At 41.9% G+C, this 25,697-nt stretch overlaps 1 protein-coding gene across 1 annotated transcript in view; it reads right to left on the minus strand.

Annotated features, from left to right (window-relative positions):
* LOC131278903 (anthrax toxin receptor-like) overlaps positions 1-25,697 on the minus strand; it is a 53,442-nt gene that overhangs the window by 7,438 nt on the left and 20,307 nt on the right. The window contains exons 4-11 of the mRNA XM_071215566.1: positions 25,365-25,449; positions 25,227-25,260; positions 24,133-24,212; positions 23,987-24,055; positions 23,572-23,649; positions 23,398-23,453; positions 15,805-15,929; positions 15,420-15,515 (exon numbers count right to left, since the gene is read on the minus strand). Coding sequence (XP_071071667.1) covers positions 15,420-15,515; positions 15,805-15,929; positions 23,398-23,453; positions 23,572-23,649; positions 23,987-24,055; positions 24,133-24,212; positions 25,227-25,260; positions 25,365-25,449 — 623 coding nt within the window. The remainder of the gene's footprint in view (positions 1-15,419; positions 15,516-15,804; positions 15,930-23,397; positions 23,454-23,571; positions 23,650-23,986; positions 24,056-24,132; positions 24,213-25,226; positions 25,261-25,364; positions 25,450-25,697) is intronic.

The following is a 25,697-nucleotide window of genomic DNA, read 5'->3' on the forward strand; positions in this document are numbered from 1 at the left end:
CAGGATATACAGGTTGTGTGTGTATTTAACTATCTTGTATTAAATTATTATTGCACTTAGCTTAAAATGAGAGTTGAAATTGCATTTTAAGTGATCATTGAATGTAACTATCTGTGAAACTGAATGTTTTGTTTTGTGTGCTGCTTTTTCACATTATCTATAAATCAGTGCTTGGGGAAATTCTACTTTCTTAACCTATTCATACAGGGAATAAAGTATGAAAAATTAGAAAAAAAATACATTAGAGGGAGGAGGTGCAAGATTGCAGCAGAGTAGGGTGCTCTGAGAGTTAGCTCATCCTACAAGGCAGTTGGTGATCTCCCAGAACTATGTAAAGCACCTGCTTGGGGGCCCTAGGAGAGCAGATGAGCATCCTGCAACATCCTTGAAAGAATGGAAGGAGGAGACCTACCATCTGCAGAGAAGATTCATGAGTAGAGCACTCTACACTATGGAGGCCAGTGTCCATTCTCCACTGGTGGAGAAGCTGCCTCAAGGGCTATTCCATGGCTGGAGTTGGAAGCTCCATTTACCAAAAATGGTGGAGGAAGAGATAGTTGGCCCCTGAATTCACGTAGTGATTAGTAAATACGGCTGGCTAAAATATAACCCTAAAAACAGTTAAAGTTTGAACCTGTTCAAGTTGGAAAGCAGCCAGTAGCTGCCATTTTAACTCTGCAAAAGCAGATCTCAATACATTCAACAAGATAGAAATTATACAATGCACCTTCTCTGATCTTAATGGAATAAAGCTGAAAATCAGCAAGAGGTGGAAAAAGGGTACATTCACAAATATATGGAAATTAAACAACACACTCTTATATAATCAGTGGGCCAAAGAAGAAATTTCAATAGAAAACAAAAAATATCTCAAAACAAAAGAAAACAAGAGCACAATATATCAGAACATATGAGAAGCAGTGAAGGCAGTGTTGAAAGGGAAATTGATGGCACTCAATGCTTACACTAAAAAAGGAGAAAGAGCTAAAATGAAGAATAAAACAACAGCAAACTAATCCCAAAGCAAGTAGAAGTAATGAAATAACAACTATCAGAAGAGAAATAAATGAAATGGAGAACAAAAAGCAATAGAGAAAATTAACAAAACTCATAATTGGTTCTTTGAGAAGATTAACAAAATCAACAAAGCCTTAGCTAGACTGACAAGGAAAAAAAGAGTGAAGATGCAAATAAATGAAATAAAAAATGAAAATGGGGACATTACTACTGATCCCACAGAAATAAAAGATATCGTAAGAGGATACTATGAACAACTGTACACCAAAAAACTAGACAATGTAGATGAAATGGAAAAATTCCCAGGAATGTATGAACAACCTACACTGACCCTAGAAGATATAGAAGACCTCGACAAACCAATCACAGGTAAAGAGATTGAAACAGTCATCAAACAACTCCCAAAATGACAAGCCCAGGACCAGATGGTTTCACAGGTGAGTTCTACCAAGCATTCAAAGATGATTAATACCAATCTTACTCAAGCTCTTTCCAAAAAATGGAATAAGAAGGAACGCTACCAAACTCATTCTATGAAGCCAATATCACCCTAATACCAAAGCCAGATGTAGATATTACAAAAATTTTTTAAATTGCAGACCCATTTCCCTAATGAATACAGGTACAGAAATCCTCAACAAAATACTTGCTAAGTGAATCCAACAACATATTTAAAAACTTATTCATCATGATAAAGTGGGTTTTATACCAGGGATGCAAGGGTGGTTCAGCACAAGAAAATCAATCAGCATGCTATACCAATAAGCAACCCGCAATGCACAAAAACATCAGTGATGTTTCTATACGCTAATAATGTGCAGTCTGAGGAGGAAGTCAGGAAAAAAATTTCGTTTACATTAGTGATTAAAAGAATCAGATATATAAAAATAATTTTAACCAAGGATGTAGAGCCCTTGCATTCAAAAAACTACAATGCATTGTGAAAAGAAATTTTTAAAAAGACCTAAATAAATGGTAGAATATTCCAAGCTTATATATTGGAAGACTAAATGTCATTAAGACATCAATTCTACACAATTTGATATAGAGTCAATGCAATCCCAATACAAATTTCACCAGCATTTTTTAAACATATGGAAAACACAATTATTGAATTTATTTGGTAAGGTAATGGGGTTCCAATTAGGCAGAAACATCTTGAAAAGGAAAAGCAAAGCTGGAGGACCCTCTCTTCCAGATTTTAAATCACATTACATAGCTACAATGGTTAAAAAAAAAAATAGCATGGTACTGGCATAAAGACAGACACATATACCAGTGAATCCAAACTGATGGTTTGGAAATAGACCTTCATATCTATGGTCAAGTAATTTTTGGCAAGCCTATCCAACCCACCCAGCTGGGGCAGAGCAGTCTATTAAACAAATGGTGCTGGGAGAATTAGATATACATAGTCAAAAGAAAGAAAAGGGACCCTTATATCATGCCTTATACAAAAATTAACTCAAAATGGATTAAAGACCTAAATATAAATGCAAGAACCATAAAGCTCCTAAAAGAATATGTAGGAAAACATCTTCAAGACCTGGTGGTAGGTGGTAGATTCTTAAACCTTATACCAAAAGCATGAGCCACAAAAGAAAACATAGATATATGGGACCTCCTCAAACTCAAACACGTCTGTGATGCAAACGACTTCATTAAGAAGGTGAAAAGGCATCCCACTAAATGGGAGAAAATATTTGGAAACCACATATCTGATAAGGGCTTGATTTCCATTCTAAATAAAAGAGAGCATACAACAACAATAAAAAAAAACAAGCAATCCAACTTAACAATGGGCAAAAGATTTAGATGGACTTTTCTCCAAAGAGGAAATACAAATGGCCAAAAAGCACATGAAAAAGTGTTCCATATCACTAGCTACTAGAGAAATGTAAATCAAAACGACAATGAGATCTCATCTTACACCACATAAAATCGCCATAATTTAAAAAACAAAACAAAACAAGTGCTGCAGAAGATGTGGAGAAATAGGAACACTCCTTCACTGTTGGTGGGGTTGTAAATGGTGCAGCCTCTGTGGAAGACAGTTTGGCTCTTCCTCAGGAAGTTACATATAGAACCGCCATATGATCCAGTAATTCCTTTACTAGGAATATATCCAGAAGAACTGAAATCTGTGGCACAAACAGAAGAACATGTGGCACACCAATGTTCATAGCAGCATTATTCACAATTGCCAAAAGATGGAAATAACCCAAGTTTCCAACAGCCAATGAATGGCAAACAAAATGTGGTATATACATATGATGGAATACTACGCTGCATTAAGAAGAAATGAAATTGGGACACCAATGATAATATGGATGAATCTTGAAGACATTATGCTAAGTGAAGTAAGCCAGACACAAACGGACAAATCTTGCATGGTCTCACTAATATGAACGAAATATGAAGAATAAATTCATGGAGTTAAACCCTAGAGGACAGATTATCAGGAGTTACGAGGAGGTCTGAGAAGGAGTACTGATGATTAACGTATGTAGAATTTTTAATTAACTTGACCGTTAAAGCACGGAAATGGACAGAGTTGATGGTAACATATTATAGTGAATAACAGCTGGTTTATAAATGGGAATGTGGCTGGAAAGGGTGATCCAGGGATGTAAATGTCAATTGAAAGAAAGCTAGAGCTTAATCTAGGGACTAAATAACACAGTGAACCCAGAGGTGGAAGAGAATTGTTGATGGTACAGATGAAAGAGTGTCCTTCTGTGAGCAAGAACAGATGTACATCACTATTACAGGGTGGTGGAAATGTGGAGAAGCATGGAATAAATACAACTGCTGTGACCTATGGACTGTGGTTAGCAGGAATAATGTAATATTCTTGCATCTATGCCAAAGATTACTATGTTGATCATGAAGGAATAAGAAAAAAGTATGCCAAATGTACACTATGGACCATAGTTGGTGGTAATGGTCTAATGATATTTTCTCATAATCTGTAACAAATGTTTCACTACGGTGTGGTGTTGGTGAAGGGTGAAGGGCTGTTGTATGGCAATTTTACACATACGCATGATTGTTTTATAGGTGCACAACTTCTGTAATAAATATATATTAAAAAATAATAATAGGGGGAAGCGGCTGTGGCACAATAGTTGTGCTCCAATCTACCATATGGGAGGCCCTGGGTTCGCATCCTGGGGCCTCCTTGTGAAGGCAGTCTCACCTGCATGCTGCGGAGAGCCACCCAGCCCACAAGCAGTGTGGAGAGCTGACTCAGCAAGATGACACAACAAAAAAATAAAGGAAGACAAGCAGAAACACAGAAGAACGTGCAGCAAATGGACACAGAGAACAGACAGCAAGCAATCCACAAGGGGGGAAGGGAAATAAAATAAATACATACAAACACAGACGAATGTGCAGCATACGGACACAGAGAGCAGACAGTATGCAAAAAGCCATAAGGGTGGGGGGATAAAAATAAAATAAAAATAACAGACAAAAGCAGTTTATCAAATTAAAATAATAATAATAATAATAAGGTGGGTTTGGGGGGAAATACACCAAATATAAGATATGGACTATGGTTAGTAGTAATATTTTGATGATACTCTCATAATTTGTAACAAATATTTCAGAAAAATGCAAGATGTGGGGTGGGGTGATATATGGGGTGGGGTGATATATGGGACTCTGTATAATGTCATACATGTTTGTTTTGTAAGTTCACAACTTTTACTACACACTGTTTATGTGTGTTCATGTATGAATGATATACACCAATACAACTGATAAATAATTATAACAATAATAATAAATAATATTTTTAAAAATACATTAGAACTTCCAGAAAGATGGCTGACTAAAAACACACTGGACTCTCTTCTTTCCTTAAAAAATATCTAGACGGCAGACATAAACAGCTTGGGAAAATAATCTTCTAGGGTTTAGGACATGAGGGGATGGCTGGACACTGCCCAGAAGAGAAAGGGGCAAGGGAAAATAATTGTGTCTACAAAACTATGCATTAAAAGCCATAGCTGCAAATGCCAGCACCTTTCCCCACAATATAAAAACTTTTGAATTCTCAGGCCTCTGGATTGATGGCTACAAATGGGGCCCTAGGGATCTACCTCCCCAGAAAAAGTGAGAGAGAAGGACACAGCCTAAGGCTGACCCAGGTTTTGACACACAAATTTGGTCTGCTGTGTCCCATGGGCCCTTCCAAGCCAGATGGGGCCACACCATTGTTTGTCTTAAGAGTCAGCAAGAGATTAAAGAGATCCAACTCTCTCAATCTCCCTCTCTACTGACCAGGACTGGTTTTTGAGGTCACAAAGGGGAGAGAAATTACTTCCCACCTGGGAAATGAGAGGGGGCAGCCAGCAAAGTTTGGAGAACTGCCCCTGAGAAAGTGTCAATTACAAAGCTATTAGCCTCCAGACAGGAAACTTTGTCACAATGATCCAGTCGATGTTGCAGCAACACACTTCAACTGGGCATTGAAAGAGGGTTAACAAAGATCGCCATCTGCTGGGTGACCAAGGATTTGCATGTGAGAAAATTAAAATTAAATAAGAAAGAGAGGCTTTTTTGGCCTTTACAATCTCCCTCCACAAGGCCCTAGGAAGCAGGTCTGCTCCCCATTACTGGGTTCATAGCTCAATTTGATCAACTAACCAGGACAATCCCAGAGACTCAGAACAGATTGAACCAAAAATCAAAGAATAGCAGTAACACATAGCCTCTTGCCATTAAAGCCCTATGAAAGAGGAAAAAATTTAGCATCTGAGTAAACTCACCACCCTAATCAGATGCCTGGATATCAAAAATTACAAGCCATAGTAAGAAAATGTTAGAAATGGCCCAAGAAAAGGAATATATCAAAACTCCAGAAGAGACAGAAGATTTGAGACAATTAATCAATGTGATGAACATAAATTTCCAAAATCAAATTAATGACTTGAAAGACAAGGCATCCAAAGACATAAAGAATATCAAGAAAACACTAATCAGTGGCCGCCAGAGTTTCTGAAGGGACAGAGAGGGAAAATAGGTGCAATAGTGGGTATTTTCAGGACATTGTAATTGTTCTGCATGACACTGCAGTGATTGGTATAGGCCATTATATATTTTGTCATAACCTATAAGATTGTGCAGGACAGAGGTTAAAAACTATAATGTAAATATAATCCACGGGTAGTAGCAATGCTTCAGTATGTGTTCTTCAATTGTAACAAATGTACCACACTAATGAAAGATGTTGTTAAGGTGGGAAAATGTGGACGGGGGAGAGGATGGGACATATGGGAATTCCCTATAATTTTTATGTGACATTTATGTAATCCAAAGCTTCTTTAAAAATAAAAATAATATTACAATAGAAGATACTGAGCTAACACAAAGAAGAATTTAAAAACCTGAACAGAAATGTAACAGAGCTCATGGGAATGAAAGACAAAATAGGTAAGATCAAAACCACATTAGAGGCATACAACAGTAGATTCAAAATGACTGGAGAAAGAATAAGTCATATAGAAGACAGAACGCTGAAACTGAAGAGAAAAAAGAAGAAAGAAAGAAAAGAATGGAAAAAATAGAGCAGGGCCTCAGAGTTGAATGATAACATGAAATGCAACAACATACGTGTCAAGGGAATTCCAGAAGGAGAAGAGAAGGGAAAAGGGGCTGAAAGAATATTTGAGGATATAATAGCTGAAAATTTCCCAACTCACACAAAAGAAATGAACTTACATGTCCAAGAAGCTCAGTGTATCTCAATCAGAATAAATCTGAATAGACCCACTGCAAGAGTCATACTACTCAGAATGTCAAATGTCAAAGATACAGAGAAAATTCTGAGAGCAGCAAGGGAGAAGCAAATCATCACATACAAGGAACACCCAGTAAGACCTAGTGCAGATTTCTCATCAGAAACCATGGAGGCAAGAAGACAGCAGTATGATATGATACAAATAGGATACTGAAAGAGAAAAACTGCCAGCTGAGAATCCTTTATGCAGCAAAATTGTCCCTCAAATATGAAGGCCAGGGTAAAACATTCACAAACAAATAGAAACTAAGATAATTCATTAAAAAACAAAAAGGATCCACCTTTGCAGAAAATATTAAAGAAAGAGTTACAGCCTGAAAGGAAAAGACAGGAGAGAGAGGTTTGGAAAACAGGATAGAAGAAGGAATAGCAGAAAAGATAACCAAAAGAGTAAAAGGACAGATGAAAACAAATCTTTGATATATGAAAACCAAAGAATAAAATGGTATAAGTAAATAATGTATGTACAGTAGCATTATTGAATGTGAATGGATTAAACTCCCCAGTCAAAAGATATAGGTGACAGAATGGATTTTTTTTTTTAAAAGAGAACCATCCATATATTGCTTACTAGAGTTTCACCTTAGACCCAGGGATACAAACTAGCTGAAAGTGAAAGGTTGGAAAAAGATGCTTCACACAAACAGTAACCAAAAAAAGAGCAGAGGTAGCTATATTGGACAAAACTGACTTGAATTGCAAAAAAAGTTATAAGAGATAGAGAAGACCATTATATATTAATATAAGGAACAATCCACCAGTAAGAAATAACAGTCATAAATGTCTATGCACCTAGCCAGGGTGCCCCAAAATACATGAGGCAAACTCTGACAAAACAGAAGGGAGAAATAGACACCTCTACCATAACAGTTGGAGACTTTGGCACACTAGTCATATGATTAGATAGAACAGTTAGAAGATCAACAAGGAAACAGAGAACTTGAACAATATGAGTTAGGTCTGACAGACATATGCAGAATGTTGCACCCAAACTCAGTGGGTTATAATTCTTCCCAAGTGCACGTGGATCTTTCTCCAGGATAGACCACATGGTAGATCACAATACATTTCTCAAAAAATACAAAGAGACTGAAATTATACAAAGCACCTTCTCAGATCATAATGGAATGAAACTTCAAATCAATAATAGACAGGAACTAGGTAAATTCACAAATGTGTGGAAGCTAAGCAACACTCCTAAATATTCAATGAGATAAAGAAGAAATTGCGGGAAGCAGACATGGCTCAACTGATAAAGTGTCTGGCTACCATATGGGAGTGTCCAGGGTTTGATACCCAGGGCCTCCTGACACATGCGGTGAGCTGGCCCATGCACAGAGCTGCTGCACACAAGGAGTGCCATGCCGCGCAGGACGGCCCTGCATGGGGGTGCCCCATGCACAAGGAGAGCCACCCTGCATGAAAAAAGCACAGCCCACCCAGGAGTGTCACTGCACACAAGGAGAGTTGATGCAGTAAAATGACATAACCAAAAAGAGATGCAGTTTCCAGGTGCCACCAAGGGTGCCAGTGGACACAGAGAGCAGACGGGGGCGAAGAAGGGGAGAGACATAAATAAAATAAATCTTAAAAAAAGAAAAAGAGTCGTTTAAAAAAAAGAAGAAATTGCAAGTCAAGTCAGTAAACATATTGAGACAAAGGAAAATGAGAACACAACTTATCAAAAGTTATGCGATACATTGAAGACAGTCTGGAGAGGGGAAATTTATAGCCCTAAACACCCATATTAAAAAGAAGAAAGAGCAAAAGTCAGAACAGGCTGAACTGGAGAAACTAGAAAAAGAACATCAAACCACTCCCAAAGCAAACAGAAGGAAGGGAATAATAAAGATTAGAGCAGAAATAAATGAAATTGAGAATAAAAAAATAGAGAAAATCAACAAAATGAAAAGCTGGTTCTTTGAGATCAATAAAACTGACAAACCCCTAGCTAGACTAACAAAGAAGAGAGAAGATGCAAATAAACAAAACCAGAAAGGAAAGAGATGCAGCTATGACCCTGCAGAAATAAAAAGGATTATAAGAAAATATAGTATGCGAACAAACTAGACAACCTCGATGAAATGGACAAATTCCTAGAAATGTATAAACAACCTACACTGAAGCTACGAGAAATACAAGAACTTAAATCACATTTGAAGATATTGAATCAGTCATCAAAAAACTCCTAATGAAGAAAAGTCCAGGACTAGATGACTTCACAGGTGAATTCTACCAAGCATTCTGAGAAGAATTAACACCAATCCTGTTTAAATTCTTCCAAAAAATTGAAGAGAAGGGAAAATTACTCAACATATTTTATGAAGCCAGCATCATCCCAATACCAAAACCGGATAAAGACACTGCAAGAAAAGAAAATTACAGACCAATCTCTAATCAATATAGATGCAAAACGTTCTCAACAAAATACTTGCCAATAGAATCTAATATATCAAAAGACTTATAGATCATAACCAAGTGGGATTTATTACTAGTATGCAAGGGCGGTTCAACATAAGAAATCAATCAATGTAATACACATTAAGAAATTGAAAGGAAAAAAAACCACATGATCATCTCAATTAATGCAGAAAAGGCATTCAACAAAATCCAGTATCCTTTCTGGATTAAAAAAACACTTTGAAAGTTAAGAGTAAAAGGAAAATCCCTCAAAAGGCATATATGAAAAACTCACAGTCAACACTGTACTTAACTGGGAAAGTTTGAAAGCTTTCCCTCCAAGATCAAGAACAAGACAAGGATGCCCACTGTCACCATTGTTATTCAACATTGTGCCAGAGTTCTAGCCAAAGCCATTAGACAAGAGAAGTAAAAAAAAAAAAAAAAAAGACATCCAAAAGGGAAAGAGGAAGTAAAACCCTCACTATTTGTGATGACATGATGCTATATTCAGAATATTCTGAAATGTCTATCACAAAGTTACTTGAAACAATAAATGAGTTCAGCAAAGTAGCAGGATATAAGATCAACATGCAAAAATCAATGTTTCTGTACACTAATATTAAATAATCCAAAGAGGAAATCAGGGGGGAAATTCCATTTACAATAGCAAGAAAAAGAGTCTAATACCCAGGAATCAATTTAACCAAAGAAGTACAGGAATTACATGCAGAGAACTACAAAATAATGTTAAAAGAAATCAATGAGGAACTAAACAAATTGGGTTTGATTTCCAGTGCTTCCTAAAGAAGACACCACAGAGAGCTGATGCTGCAACAAGCAGGCACCGCAAGAGCAGATGAAACCGCTGTAACAAGCAGATACTGCAACCGCTGCAACAAGCAGACTGCCACAATCAGCAGACACCATAATCAGCAGAAGTCTCAACCACCACAATGAGCAGACACCACAGCCAGCAGGGAGTGGATGTGTCTCAGGGCTTTGGGCACTTGCTTCCATGGGAGGTCCTGGGTTCAGTTCCTGGTGCCTCCTAGAGAAGATGAGCAGACACAGCAAGCACAATGAGCAGACAGACAAGGGAGCCATCTGGGAGCAAGTTAAAAATAAATAAACAAACAAATAAATAAATAAATCTTTATTTTAAAAAATAAGATTATATGCCATGATCAAGTGGGTTTTATCCCAGGTATGCAAGGGTGAGTCAACACAAGAAAATTAGTGTAATAAACCACATTGATAAATTGAAGAAGAAAAATTACACGATCCCTTTGAATGATGCAGAAAAGGCATTTGAAAAAATGTAGCACATTTTCTTGATAGAAAATACTCCAAACGATAGGAATAGAAGAAAGATTTCTCAAAATGGTAAAACACATAAGTGAAAAAACTAGTTAGCATTGTATTCAACGATGAAAGATTGAAAGCTTTCCTGCTGAGATCACTGACAAGACAAGGATGCCCATTGCCATCACTGTTATTCAACATTGTGCTAGAAGTTCTATCTAGAACAATTAGGCTAGATAAAGAAATAAAAGGGACCCAAATAGGAAAGGAAGAAGTAAAACTTTCACTATTTGCTGATGATATGATCCTATTTCCAGAAATTCCTGGAAATTCCACAACACAGCTATTAGAACTAAAACACAAGTTCAGCAAAGTGGCAGGACACAAGATTAATACCCAAAAGGCAATAGCATTTCTATACACTACTGATGTGGAATCTGAGGAGGAAGCGAGAAAACAAATTCCATATTTGCAACTGAAAGAATCAAATATTTGGGAATAAACTTAACCAAGGACATAAAGGATCTATATTCAAAAGACTAGAATATTGCTACAAGAAACCAAAGACTTCAATAAATGTAAGGACATTCTGTGTTCCTGGATTGGAAGACTAAATATCGTTAGGATGTCAATTCTACCCAAACTGATTTACAGATTCAACACTACATTAAAAATCCTGGCACCCTTTTGATCTTCTCAGAAATGGAAAAGCCAATTATCAAATTTATTTGGAGGAGTAAGGGGCCCTCAGTAACCAAAAATGTCTTTAAAAAGAAGAGCAAAATTGGAGGACTCTCACTTCCTGACTTGAAGCATACACTTAGCTACATCACTAAAAACATGGTACTGGCATAAAGACAGACAGATTAACCAATGAATCAAGAACTCAGAAATAGATCCTCAGATCTATAGGCAAGGGGCTTTTGACAAGCACTCAAGTCCTCCCAGCTGAGCCAGAACAGTCTCTTTAATAAATGGTGCTGGAAGAACTGGATATCCATATCCAAAAAAAGAAAGAGGATCTCTATCTCACACCTTATTTTAAAAAATTAAATCAAAATGGATCAAGGACATAAATATAAAAGCGAGAACCATAAAATTCCCAAAATAAATTGTTCTGGAATTTGATAGTGGTGATGGATGCACAACTCTGTGAATGTACTAAAAATCACTGAATTGTACCTTTTTTAACATTTAACTTTATGGAATGTGAATTATGTCTCAATGAAGCTGTAAGAAAATCTTTGTCAGTAAAGTTAATGATGCCCCATTGTTAAAATTAATAAATAAAGAAAGACAGAAAGAAGAAAATGTAGGAAGGCATCTACAAGATATTGTGATAGGATGTATTTTCATAAACTTTACACCAAAAGCATGACCAACAAAAGAAAATAAAGATAAATGGGACCTCCTCAAAATTAAACACTTTTGTACCTCAAAGGATTTTGTCCAAAGGGTAAAAAGGCAGCTGACTCAATGGTAGAAAATAGTTGGCAATCACATATCTGATCAAGGTTTAATATACATGCTATATAAAGAGATCATATAACTCAGCAATAGAAAGGCAAACTACCTAATGAAAAAATGGACAAAAGACTTGAAAAGACAATTGTCCAAAGAAGAAATAAAAATGTCAAAGAAACATGAAAAAATGTTATACAGCACTAGTGATTAAGGTAATGTAAATCAAAACTACAATGAAATATTATTTCATACCTGTTACACTGGCCGTTATTAGAAAGTCTGAAAATTGAAAGCGTTGGAGAGGATGTGGAGAGATAGGAATGCTTATTCACTGTTGGTGGAGATGTAGAATGGTATAGCCACTGTGGAGGACTGTTTGGCAGTTTCTAAAGAAGTCAAATATAGATTTGCCATGTGACCTGGCAATACCACTACTGGGTGTATACCCAGAAGAACTGAGAGCAGTGACAAGAATAGATGCATGTTCATAGCATTATTCATGATGGCCAAAAGCTGGAAACAACCCCGGTGTCCATCAACTGATGAATGGATTAACAAATTGTGGTGTGTACACATGATGAAATATTAAGCAGCTTTAAGAAGAAATGAAGTCATGAAGCATGTGACAACATGGAAGAACCTGGAGGACATTATGATGAGTGAAGTAAACCAGACACAAAAGGACAAATACAGTATGGCTGCACTATTATGAACAAAATGTATTATGTAAACTCATGGAGTTAATAATTAAAATATAGGTCACCAGAAAATAGAATGAGGTTAGAGAATAGAGAGCTGAGGGTTAATTTGTACAGAATTGGTAAAAAGGTTGTTTGTAAATCTTTGGAAATAAATGTCTTTAGCACGTACTATTGTGAAAATAGTACATGCTAAAGACAGAAAATGTGGAACAGGTGAGAACACATCATGGTATTTTTAACTAGCAGAGCTATTATATGGCTATGACAGTGGTTGAAGGGGTACGTTTAAGGTAATGTTTATTACTAGAAAGAAAGCTAAAAAATGTAACATGGGATTGTATAACAGTGAAACCTCATGTAAAATATGAATATGTGTGATACTGCATGCACACTGTAAATGCAAACATACTAGACAAAGAGCAGAACAGCTATGTGTATGGCAGGAGAAGCATAGATTGAGAGGTGTTGAGTTTGGTTTGTTTGTTGTTTGTTTATTATTATTGTTATTGCTGTTATTGGAATGATGAAAATGCTCCAAAAATGATTGAAGTGATGAATGGAACAACTATGTGATTATAATGAATACCAATGATTATATCCTTTGGAAGGATTTATGCTTTATTAATATGATTCAATAAAATAGAATTGTTTAAAAAAAAACTAAGTGTGTTATCAGTTTAGAAATGCTCACTAATTTTGATGGGACTGGCATCCAGGTGTTATTTCCTGAGTAACTTAATTTTTAAAACACATGGATCAAAAATGAAACAGAACCCTCAGTTATGGCCCTAACCACTTCATTAATTTTAGAAACTCATAGGTCTCATGAAGAAATATCTGTAGGGGATTACAGTTTCTTTGATTCCAGTTCAGTCTGTTTTTCTTCCATAAATTTAGGAAAGTAAATTTCACTATGCTGCATTTGAGACTGGAAACAATAGTTACTTGGGTTTGGGATCAGGGTAATGTTTTATTCTCTATTCTTTCCTCTACTTCCCTGTGGCCACATCAATCTTATAATTAAGAATCTTTAACAATTGTGATTGTTTTTCTCTTTTCCACCACGGATCAGGGCTCTTCTCAACAAAACGGTTCATTTCCATGGGGACGGGCGTGTTGGCCCATCTCAATTGTCAGAGGAGCCAAGAAACTGGTGATCTGGACAGATCTGGAAACTCATCTCCAAAGTAGGTGCTGAGGCAATGTGGGAAGGTTGGGATTCACTGGAAAACAGAGCCCCAGGGAGTGGATGACCACAGCATGTCCAAGGTCAGGGGCAGGAAGTGCAGGGCACTGCAGGTGCTGCCAAGTCACAGCCAAGATGGCTCATGGCCAAGACGGCTGTGTGAGGGGCAAGGTGGGCAGATCAGGAGGGAGGGGCTGCCTAGAATGAGCTCATCACCCGAATTCACAGGCCTTTCCCCTGTCGTGAAAACAACATATGAAAGACAAAACTTGTGGAACAGGGGGCCACACTGGCTATTAAATTTTTCTTCTCATTTCTCAGTTTTCCAAAAGTTTTCCCAGGTGTTTTAATAAGAGGAAAACATGATTGGAAGGAACAAGACAAATTCTCAACACATCAGAGCTGCTCACGATGTGCCACATGCTGTGGCTCTGCCCATGTGGTGTGACTGGGTGCCCGGCACCCAGCACTGACTCAGAGGGGACACCAGGGACCCCCGAGGGGGCACAGGAACCCCCAGCCCTCTTGGGAAGGACCCAGAAGCATTTCCAGGGCCGTCAGGTGGGCTCCGCCTGCACCAGAAACTCTCTTCTAGGTGAACTAGAAGGCACCCTCCATGGTTTTGGCTATCAGCACTGGGGGGCTCGGGTCCACCCACGCTGGGGAAGGGCAGGTAAAGGGGAACAGCACTCTCCTGGGTGGAGAGCCAGCGCCAAGGTCCTCCCTGTGCTCTGCCCACCTAGAGGAGCAGATGCCCACCAGTGCTGGAGAAGGGAGCAGTTCTGGGTCTACCAGGTGGCTGGGCAAGGCACTGGCCCAGGAAAATGCAACCATAACAACCGGAGGCAGTGAGGAGCTGGCAGGCAGAGGGTGCTGAGGGCCGCCCAGCAGCCCAGGCTCTGGGGAAGGCCCACCCAGCCCCAGCTCCCCAGGGGCCACCTGCCAGGCCCTCTGCTTCCTAAGGCTGCTCACCCTCGGCCACGTGCCTGGCACCTCAGTCCTGCCAAGTAATAGGCTGCTTCTTACATTTTCACACAATTATTATGGCCTCAAGGGCACCTCCCCCTCTACTACGAGATCTTGCCACGACCATGGCCCATGTTATAGGAAAGAAAACAGGCTCAGGAGCCAAGGCCCTGGGGCCTGGGCCTCAGACTCTGGAGCGCAGGCCTGGCCGGGGCTCCTTGTCTCAGCTCAGGATGAGCCACCTTCCCTGCAGGGGCCAGTGGCCCAGGCAGGGCGCAGGGCCCAGGCTGGCTGCCCATGCCCCCAGAGCCACCTGTGGCCTCCATCTTGGCCCTGGGGAGGACTCCCTGTGAGGCGGAGCTCAGCCCTGCTCCAGGTGCCTGGGGTCTGTTTCTGGTCAGGGTGGGAGGGGGCCAGGCCCCTCACCCATCTGACCCTGTGTGGCATGCTACCTCTGACCCTACTGTGTCTACTGAAAGAGGCCAGCAAGGACAGGCAAGGCTAGGCGTCTCAGAAGCAACACGTGCTGTGGGGTCACTCGGGACTCAGAGGCATCTGGGCAGGTACTTACCTTTGAACTTGGTTCTGCTGAACTTGAATCTGCAAATAATGTCCTTATTCAGGGCATTCGCAAAGCCTCTTCCATGCACCTTGATATCAGGGCTTTCTGCAAGGACAACATGGAACAGGCTTGTGAGGATGCGCTCAGGGCTGTGTTCCCTCGACTCTTCCTTTCAGGACAAGCTGCCCCAGAACGAACACTCAAGGGGACTCAGGCAAGGAAGCAGCTGTGGGGACACCTTCTCTGGGGGACACCACCTCCAAGCAGCCTCTTCTCACCACTGATTCTTAGAAACCCTGACTGTGCCCTGCCAGGCCTCTCCTTAGGGTGAGCTCCACCCCTGAAATCCCATGGGGCTCCCTAAAGCCATGGGATGCTGGCAGTGGGCAGTCACCCCTTGCTTTACAGGTGAGAGCAGAGTTCGGCCCAGGTGCGGAGGGCCTCCCACACTCGCAGACCCGGCACCAAAAGTCACAGTCGAGCAGGTCCCCGCTGGCCGCGCTCAGCAGGGCCCCATGGCTGTGGCCGGGGAGAGGGCTCCTGCCCAGTTCCCGGGTGGGCACGGGGCTCAGGATTCCACCTCGGGGAGGAGGCAGCTGCCGGCCAATGAGCAGGTGCCCCTGCCACTCTGGGAGGCCCTTCTCCCCCTGCGCTGAGCTGGAGCATGCTGGACATCGGGCTTGGCCATGTCTTTCCTCCACGCCTGAGCCGCGCTTGTCGGGCTCCCCGTCCTCTGATGCTGTGACTTGCAGGTTTCAAATGGCCACTCAGTTTTGTGCAGCGGAGATGATGGCTAATTTTTGCTGTGTGACGTCCATCTCGTGTGTTCCTGTGCTCCACTGGCTGGTGCTGTGTCGAGGGGGCTCTAAATATGCTTTTCCTTTCTTCTTGTTCGTAAACATTTTTTTTCGAGAGGGGAAAAATGTACTTGCCCACAGATACCCACAAGCACCCTCACAGAGCCACTCACAAATGAGCAACTTCCTGCACACTTCAAACACACTCACACACCACACACATTCACACACACAAACACATGCACACACATATAGATGCCCAAATACAAACAAAGGCACATACACATGCATATGTGCACACACCACACATCCAAACACACATATTCATGCTCACACGTACATATGCATACATTGCAAATACACACACACTGCATGTACATAGACAGATACATACACAAACATGATTCTCACACATGCCCATGAACACACAAACACACATGGACATGCATGCATGCACATACACAACCCAAATACACACATACACATGCATGTACACACATGATGATATCCACATGCACACACATATGAAGTCTGAAATACATACACACAAACATGCATGCATACACACATACAGGTTCATGTTCCTCTTATACTCGTATCTGTGCACAAAAGCATGCCTGCACACACACACAATTGTTCTGGTCCACTAGGATGCCGAAAGCAATATACCAGAAATGGGTTGGCTTTTACAGTGGGGATTTATTAGTGTACAAGTTCATGGTTCTGAGCCTTGGAAAGGTCCAAATCAAGGCACCATCAAGATGGTACCTTCCTCCTGAAGACCGGCTGCCAGTGACCCTAGCCTCCTCTGTCACACTACAAGGTCCTTGGTGGCATCTGCTGGTCTCCCTCCTCTTCCAGGCTGTGTTGCTTCCAGCTTCTTCCTTCCATGGCTTTCTCTCTTTGTGTGGATTTCATTATCTTATAAGGGACTCCAATAAGAGGATTAAGACCCACCCTGGGCCAGGCCTTAACTGAAGGAACCTCATCAAAAGGCCCTACTTACTACAGGTCCACACCCACAGGAATGGATCAGCTTTAAGAACGTACTTTTCTGGGGTCTACGCAGGTTCAGACCATCACACTCCACCCCGTGAACTCCAAAAAGACATGTTCTTGCCATATTGAAATACATTCATTCCATCACAACATCCCAGAAGCCTTAATTCATTTCAGTAACAATATTAAGTAAACTTCTCATCAAAATCAGTTACAGCTGTCATCTGTCCTGGGGCACAATTCCTCTGGCTGTGGATCTGGGGACTCAGAGAACAAGTTACCTGCTTTCAAGAGACACAGAAGGGATAGTCATAGGGCCAACATTCCCGCTGCTATAGGGAGAAATTGGAAGGAAAACAGGGGTCATGAGTCCCAAACAATTCCGAAACCCTTCAGGGCAGACCCATGAGATTTCCAGGTCTGAGAGTCATTATGGAACAACGGTGTGACCTCAGGCCCTAGTACATCAGAAGCTCCACCCTTTCCAGGTGTTTGACAGGGTCCCTGCCTGCCCCAAACACTAGGGTGAAGGCTCCAGCATCATCAAATGTTGAGGTGACAGCCAGCTCTCAGCCCCACCTTGTCAAGCATCTGGGTGGCAAACAGCCTCTCCATCATCCCCAAGGCATCTGAGAAATCTGGGGTGGTGCCACTCTTACAACAACAAGGCAAAAGGTGGCTGCCTCCAAGCTCCTGGGCGTACTCACACCTTCACATAGCAGGGCTGACCTCCAAGCTCCCAGGTGTACTCACACCTTCCACATAGCAGGGCTGACCTCCAAGCTCCTGGGCATACTCACACCTTCCACATGGCAGGGCTGACCTCCAAGCTCCCAGGTGTACTCATACCTTCCACATGGCAGGGCTGACCTCCAGGCTCCCGGGTATACTCGCACCTTCCACATGGCAGGGCTGATCTCAAAGCTCTCGGTGTACTCACACCTTCCACATGGCAGGGCTGAGCTCCAAGTTCCTGTGTGTACTCACACCTCCACATGGCAGGGATGACCTCCAGGCTCCTGGGTGTACTCACACCTTCTACATGGCAGGGCTGGTCTGCTCTCTTGGCTGAATACTGTCTACAGTCCAGACCTCAGCTGCCATGGTTGTGCCTTTGAAGTCATTTTTCCATCAATCTACCCCATTTCTGTTCCTTATAGACCAAACCGGTAATGGCTCCATTCATACAGATTTTGCAAAAAACTTGTTGGTTTCACAGGTAGAACACTGGGGTCCAGGCCATAAGACAAAGGACGTTCTGGAGATCCTCCCTGGATGGTTGCATTCCCAGTCCTGATGCACACTGATGACCAGCTCCCTGTTCAGAGATGTTTTCACATGGGGCACTATTCTCTGGAGACTCACTTTCCAGAAGCTCAGAATTTACCAAGTCATCAATATCTGCTCTCTTTGTACCCATCAGTTCAGTCCTCACTTATCCCTTACCTCTCACATTTTACTATGAGCTTCAAGGAGAAGCCAGGCTGCATTTTCTACATTTAGTCTCAAATCTCCTCAGCTACATTTCCAAGCTTGTCATTTCCAAATTCTATCATCTTCCATATGATATCAGGACTCAACTTTGCCAAATTCTCTGCCACTTTAAAACAAGTATCGCCTTTCTTCAAGTTTGCAACGACACACTCATCATCTCTGACTAAGGCCTCATCAGAAGTTCCTTTAGCATCTGTGTTTCTACCAACAATCTCTTCAAAGTACTCTGGGCCATTCCTATCAAGCCCTACCCAATTCTTCCCACCTCTACTTTTTATCCCATTTAACAGCTTTTTTTTTTTTTGTATTTTTTAACATTATTGAATTATATCACTCATGCATAAACATAGATAAAGAAATAGTGTAAGAAACATATAAACCTCATACAGGGCTCTCATACCTCATCCTATCACCAATACCTTACATTGTTGTGGAGCATTTTTTACTCATGATTAAAGAGAATCCTTAAAATACTACTAATAACCAAAGAATCTTACATTTGGTTTATTTTTCCCTAACCCACCCTATTATTATTATTTTTTATGTTTATATCATTTATACATGAACACACATAAATAATATGTGTATAGAAAAGTTGTGAACTTACAAAGCAAACATGCATAACATCATACAGGGGTCTCATACATCAACTCACCACCAACATTTTTGCATTGTTGTGAGACATCTATTACAAATTGTGAAAGAATATCTTCAAAATCTTACTCCTAACCATAGTCCTTATCTTTTATTTGGTATATTTTCCCCCCAAACCACCCTGCTATTATGTTTTTAATGTATTTTTATGATAGAAGTTACAAACTTACAAAACAATCATGTACATGTACAGAATGCTTATACAACATCCCTCTGTCAACACATCACATCATGGTGGAACATTTGTTACAGATTATGAGATAATATCATTGATCATTACTAGGTCCATAGCATATATTTGGCACACTTTTTCCATACTCCCACAGTATCAACACAGTACATCTTTAACATAGATGCATGAATATTACATCACTGCTGTTAATGACAGCACATAGGTCACTCCAATTGTTTTTCCATGCTTCATCACATTCCCACCAACCTGCAATAGTGATGTACTTCTGCTCTAGCTCACAAAGAACTCTTGCATCTGTACCATCAACCACAATTCCCACCCACCTCTGGTTTTACTGTGTGATTTAGTCCCTAAGTAATTCTCTAGCTTTCTGTCAATTGGCATTTACATTCATAGACTACCCTTTTCAGCCACATTCCCATTTATAAACCAGCTGTTACTCACTATAATGTGGTACCTTCAATTCTATACAGTTCCACACTTTTACAGTAAGGTTAATTAAAACTTTTACATACATTAAACATCAGAGGTATACCTCAGTCCTCCTCTTATCTCCTTTAAGACTCCACCACCTACCACCAGGTCTTAAAAATATTTTCCTACATTTTCTTCTAGAAACTTTATGGCTCCTGCTTTTATATTTAGATTTTTGATCCATTTTGAGTTAATTTTTGTAGAAAGTGTGAGATATAGGGGGGTCCTCTTTCCTTCTTTTGACTATGAATATCTAGTTCTCTCAGCACCATTTGTTGAATGGACTGTTCTGCTCGAGTTGGAGGTGTTTGACAGGCTTGTCAAAAGTCACTAGACCATAGATGTGAGGGTCTTATTTTTGAACCATCAGTCTGGATCCATCGGTCTATGTTTCTGTCTTTATGCCAGGACCATGCTATTTTACCACTGTAGCTAGATAATATGAATCAAAGACTGGAAGTGAGAGTCCACCAACTTCACTTTTCCTTTTAAGATGTTTCTGGTTATTAAAGACCCCTTACCCTTCCAAATAAATTGGATAAGTGTGTTTTCCATTTATTTTTTAAATGCTGGTAGAATTTTTATCAGGTTTACATTGAATCTGTTTATCAGTTTGAGTAGAATTGATATCTTTAATGATATTTAGTTTTCCAATCTGTGAGCATTGAATGTTCTTCCAATTATTTAGGTCTTTTTTTTTTTTTCTTTTAACAATGAGTTGCAGGTTTCTGAATAAAAATGCTTTACATTGTTGGTTTAGTTTATTTCTAAATATTTGGGTTTTATCTTTTGTATTTTGGTTTCACTATTCTTTTTACACTTTTACTTACTTTTACTGATATGTTCTTCATTTGTAGAATCTCTCTTAAGCCTCTCTCTCCTGTCTTTTCAGGCTCCTGCACTCCCTTTAGTATTTCCTGCAAAGCTGATCTCTTGGTTACAAACTCTCTCAGTCTCTGTTTATCTGTGAATGTTCTAAACTTTCCCTCATTTCTGAAAGACAATTTTGTTGGATATAAGATTCTTGGCTGGAAACTTTTCCTCTTGCAGTATCTTAAATATATCAAACCACTGTCTTCCAGCCTCTGTGGTTTCTAATATGAAATTGGCACTTAGTCTTATTGGGTGTCCTTTACATGTTATGCATTGTTTTTCTCTTGCTATTCTCAGAATTCTCCCTTCGACTTTGGCATTTGACATTCTGATTAGTATGTGCCTCACAGTTGGTCTATTTGGATTTATTCAGTTGGGAGTACATTGTGCTCCTTGGACATGGATATCTATATTCTTCAATAGGGTTGGGAAATTTCCTACCAGTATTTCTTCAAATATTCCTTATGCCCCCTTTCCTTCTCTTCTCCTTCTGGGACACCCATGACATGAATGTTTGCACTTCTCTAGCTGTTATTTAGTTCCCCAAGACCATGTTCAATTTTTTCCATTCTTTTCTTCATCTGTTCTTTTGTGTATTTGCTTTCAGAGTTCATTTCTTCAAGCTCACCAATCCTTTCTTCTGCATCTTCAAATCTGCTATTATATAATTCCAGTGTATTTTTAATTTCTTTTATTGCACCTTTCATTCCCATAAGATCTGATATTGTTCTATGTATGCTTTCAAATTCTTCTTTGTGCTCATCCAATGTTTTTTTAATATCCTTAATCCCCTTAGCCATCTCATTGAATTTATTGAGGTTTGTTTGAACATCTATGATTAGATGTTTTAACTCCTTTATGTAATGTGGAGGCTTGTCTTGTTCCTTTAACTGGGCCATATATTCCTGTTTCTTGGTGTGGATTGTAATTTTTTGTTGCTGCTTGGCATGTGGCTACTAAATGTATTTATTCTGGGTGCAGTTTCTCTCTTTAGGGCTCTTGCCTTTTCTCCCTTGCTCATTATTTAGTACGAGCCAAGGATGTCATTGGTGCTGTAAGCTGTGGAGGTTCAAGCTACCCTCATTGTCCCAGGGACTGATGATGCTTCTCCCAGTTTTCTCATTTGCCAGGGGTAGGGACAGAGCCACAGCCTTGTATAATAATCCAAGTCATACAGGCCTAGACTCCAGTTGCCCAGAGAGACTAATGAAGCTCCACGCCCCTTTTTTAACCTGCCTGGGGAGGAGATGAAGCTGCAGGTGTGGACAGCAATCTATGCCATGCAGGCCCAAAATGATGACAGATGACCTGGTAGACTTCTATTTGGTCCGTGCCAAACAAATGAACCCACAGTTACCCAGAGAGCCTGGTGCAGGACCTGCCAGCTTCCTCTCTGCTAGAGGTGGGGCTGAAGCATAGGCTAGGACTGCAGGATGATCTTGGTGAAAGAAGCTGGTCCCTACCTTCACTGTAATTTTCAGTCAACCTGGCTTAACCTCATCCAGGGGGATGGAGTCAAAATGGTGGCTACTGGCCTCTTTGAAACTTGGACTGGCTCAAACTTTAGCAGTTCTTAGGATTATATTTGAACCTGCTGAATTTTCTAATTAGTAGTTGAATTTGGTGCCCAAACATCTCTTCCTGGTTTTTGGAAGTGGAACTTCCATTTATAGACACAGAATAGGTCCTGATGTTGCAGGATATTTGTCTGGTCTCCTGGAAGCCCCAAACAGGTGTTTTAGACAGCTCTGGGGGATTACTACCTGCCCTGTAGCACAAACTGTCTCCAGGAGCTCCTTATTCTGTTGCCATTTTGCTGGTTGTCCCATCTAACAGATTTTAAACATTTTTGGTATTTGCAATAGCAGCTACCCACTTTCTTATTACCAAAATCTGTTCCAGTTTGCTAGGCTGCCAAAAGCAACATACCAGAAATGGGTTGGCTTTTAGAGTGGAGATTTATTTGCTTTCAGATTACAGTTCTGAGGTCTTCTTCCTGAAGACCACCTGCTGATGATCCTGGACTCCAATGTATGTTGCATGGCACATGGTGCATCTGCTGATTTCTCTCTTCTCTTCTGGGTGTCCTTATTTCCAGCATCTTGCTTCTGTTGCTGTCTCTCTCTTCTTCTGAATTTCATTCACTTTAAACAACTCCAGTAATAGGACAGAGAACAACCCTGGGCTATGCCTTAAATGAAGTAACCTTATCAAAAGGGAAAGACCCTACATACATTAGGTTCACACCCACAAGAAAGGAATAGCTTTAAGAACATGCTTTTCTGGGGTCTATACAGCCTCAACCACCACAACAACACATGTACATACACACACACACAAACACATGCCAACACCCACATGCACATATATACACTCATGAAAGGCACACACATACACACATTCACACCCATATATATTCACACACATACACACATGCATATCCACATACACATGCACACACATACCTCTGTCTACACCAGGGACACCTCAGCCCTTACCTCACATGCAGACACTGGTAGGCTCCAGATATTTAATTTCGATACAGCTCTTCTCAATTACCTAGAATCCACAGTGGGCAGAAGGGCAGGGCATGAGCTGTGGGGAGATTCTCAACAAGCCCCTCCTCACTTTCAGCTTCTCACGCCCATTGAGCTTCTCACGTCCAGTTCCCACTCACCTGGGAAATGATGCTTGACAGGGAGTTCAGATCAGGGACCCCAAACACATGGTCCTTGGAATGTGCAATTCCTTCCAGCTACAAGGGAGAGGAGGTAGTTGGGATGCACAGCCAGGGCATGGAAGGGGCAGCTGGTTCCACAAATAGGACAGTGCCTGGCCAACACATCAGGGTCTGGGCAGTGTTTCCCTGGAACTAGATCCTTCATCTGCAGCAGAACTCATGGGGGACAGCCTCCACCCTCAGCTGGGGTGCAACCGAGCCCGCCAACTCCATCCTTTAAAGTGGATGGGGTAGACCCAAGTAATTGCGGGGGGTTAGGATGGCATCCCTCGGCTACCCGGGGAAAGCAGCCTCTGACACCTGCCCCCAACCAGGCTCAAGGGCGGCCCCCACATTACCTGTTCTCACTTACCTGTTTTTGCTCAAACTCGTTTGCACCAATGGCGAAAACGATCGCTCCCATCTTCCGAGCCTTTCGAGCCTAAGAGAAAGAAGGCGTTGAGTAGAATTCCCCAGAATCAGCACAGCATAATGGCTGTAATGATGGATTGGACTCACTTCCTCCGCAGCCAGCCAGTCTGCCCCTTCAGGTATTTTTGCAGCTGTCAGAACATAGACCACTCTGGTGACCTTCCTACCTGGAGGACAAGCAAAGAGGGGCCAGGTGGGAACAGCACCTGGGGTGCACCAGGGAGCCACGGCAGCAGAACTTCAGGGCTGCCCATGCTGGGACATGGCCCAGTGCCCCACACCAAGTCCTCGCAGGCAAGGCATGGCATCTCACCGGGACGCATGTGCCGGCCACCCTACTGTGCAGGCTTTCAGCAGAGAAGGGCCGGAGCCCAGGACCCACATGGCAGACAGGAGACCGAGCCCACCTCAGGGCCCCTCCTGCCTGGCTGCCCCACCCTCCCCCACCAGATGGTACCACCTGTGCCAGGAAGGGAAACCCAGCTCGTGCACCTGACAGGTGCAAGACTCCAGAACAGCAGGGAGACCACAGGCTGACCTGCTGTAATGGGTGGGCTGCAGGTTTAGGGTAAGGGATCCCTGAGCTGGGCTGGCCTGGGGGTTCCTGCCAGTGTCCTGGGCCCCAGGGACCCTGGCCAAGGCCCTGGATGGGGGACCATGCACCCAGCCAAGGGCTCTGCAAACCCCAGTGCAGCCCCCTGAGAAGCCTGGAAGGACTTCAGTCCTGGTCTGAGGACAGCACCCAACACCATCAGGGAGGGAGGCACAGGGTGGAAGGAAGAAGAGCCAAAAGGCACAGTGCAGCTCAGAGGGTGCAGCAGGCAACAAAGGGTGGCAATCGAGAAGACGTTCCATAAATCAAACCCTATGTCTGCATGGGGCCCTCGTCTGCTTCCTTTTCTTTTCACAACTGCATGTCAGAGAGGGAAATGAACTTACCCGGACGCACCTGCAGCCTCTCAAAACCAAAGGTGCAGGCAGATACCTTAGTTCTCATATAGGCAAGGTGGGTATTATCTTAGCCTCCTTGTACAGAGGAAGATTCTAACTCAGAGACCATAAGGAACTTCCTCCGGCTCAGAGCTAGAACGTGGGGGAGGGATGGGAACCTGAACGCGCTGATGCCCAAGCCCGGCTTTGCCCTCGACCCCTGAGAACATGGAGGGCAGGAGGGGGCTTACCTTGAGAGCTGGATTTTCTCATCATCATATTTGCCTGCAACAAAAGAAGGAAATGTTGGACAAGGGGGTTAGATTAACAAGGAGCACTCCAAGAACGTGATACAGAGGGATGAACTCCCCAGGCTCCAGCAGCTGTACCTTCTCTAGTCCTTCATTCACGTAGGAAGATGACACCAGATTACGCTCACGCATGAGTCTCCGAAGACCTTGTTGAAGATATTCTCTGAAACGCAACATGGAGAAGGCAGTGAGGTGGGCGTGGCCCTCCCACAGTGGCTCTGCATGGACATGCAAGGACGCGGGTGCATCTCACATGCAGACAGGACTCCGCTGTCCCCATGGGCTCGGCCTGGCTTGCTGGGTGCATCCCTGACCCACAGCACCCAGCCCCCAGCCCCAGGGACCCTGCCTCTGACCGTCCACTCCACAGCGGGGGCATCCCTGCATGTGCAGCTGCGAGGCAGCACTCAC

This window comes from Dasypus novemcinctus, chromosome 6 (assembly GCF_030445035.2).
Source record: "Dasypus novemcinctus isolate mDasNov1 chromosome 6, mDasNov1.1.hap2, whole genome shotgun sequence".
Classification (NCBI taxonomy): Eukaryota; Metazoa; Chordata; class Mammalia; order Cingulata; family Dasypodidae; genus Dasypus; species Dasypus novemcinctus.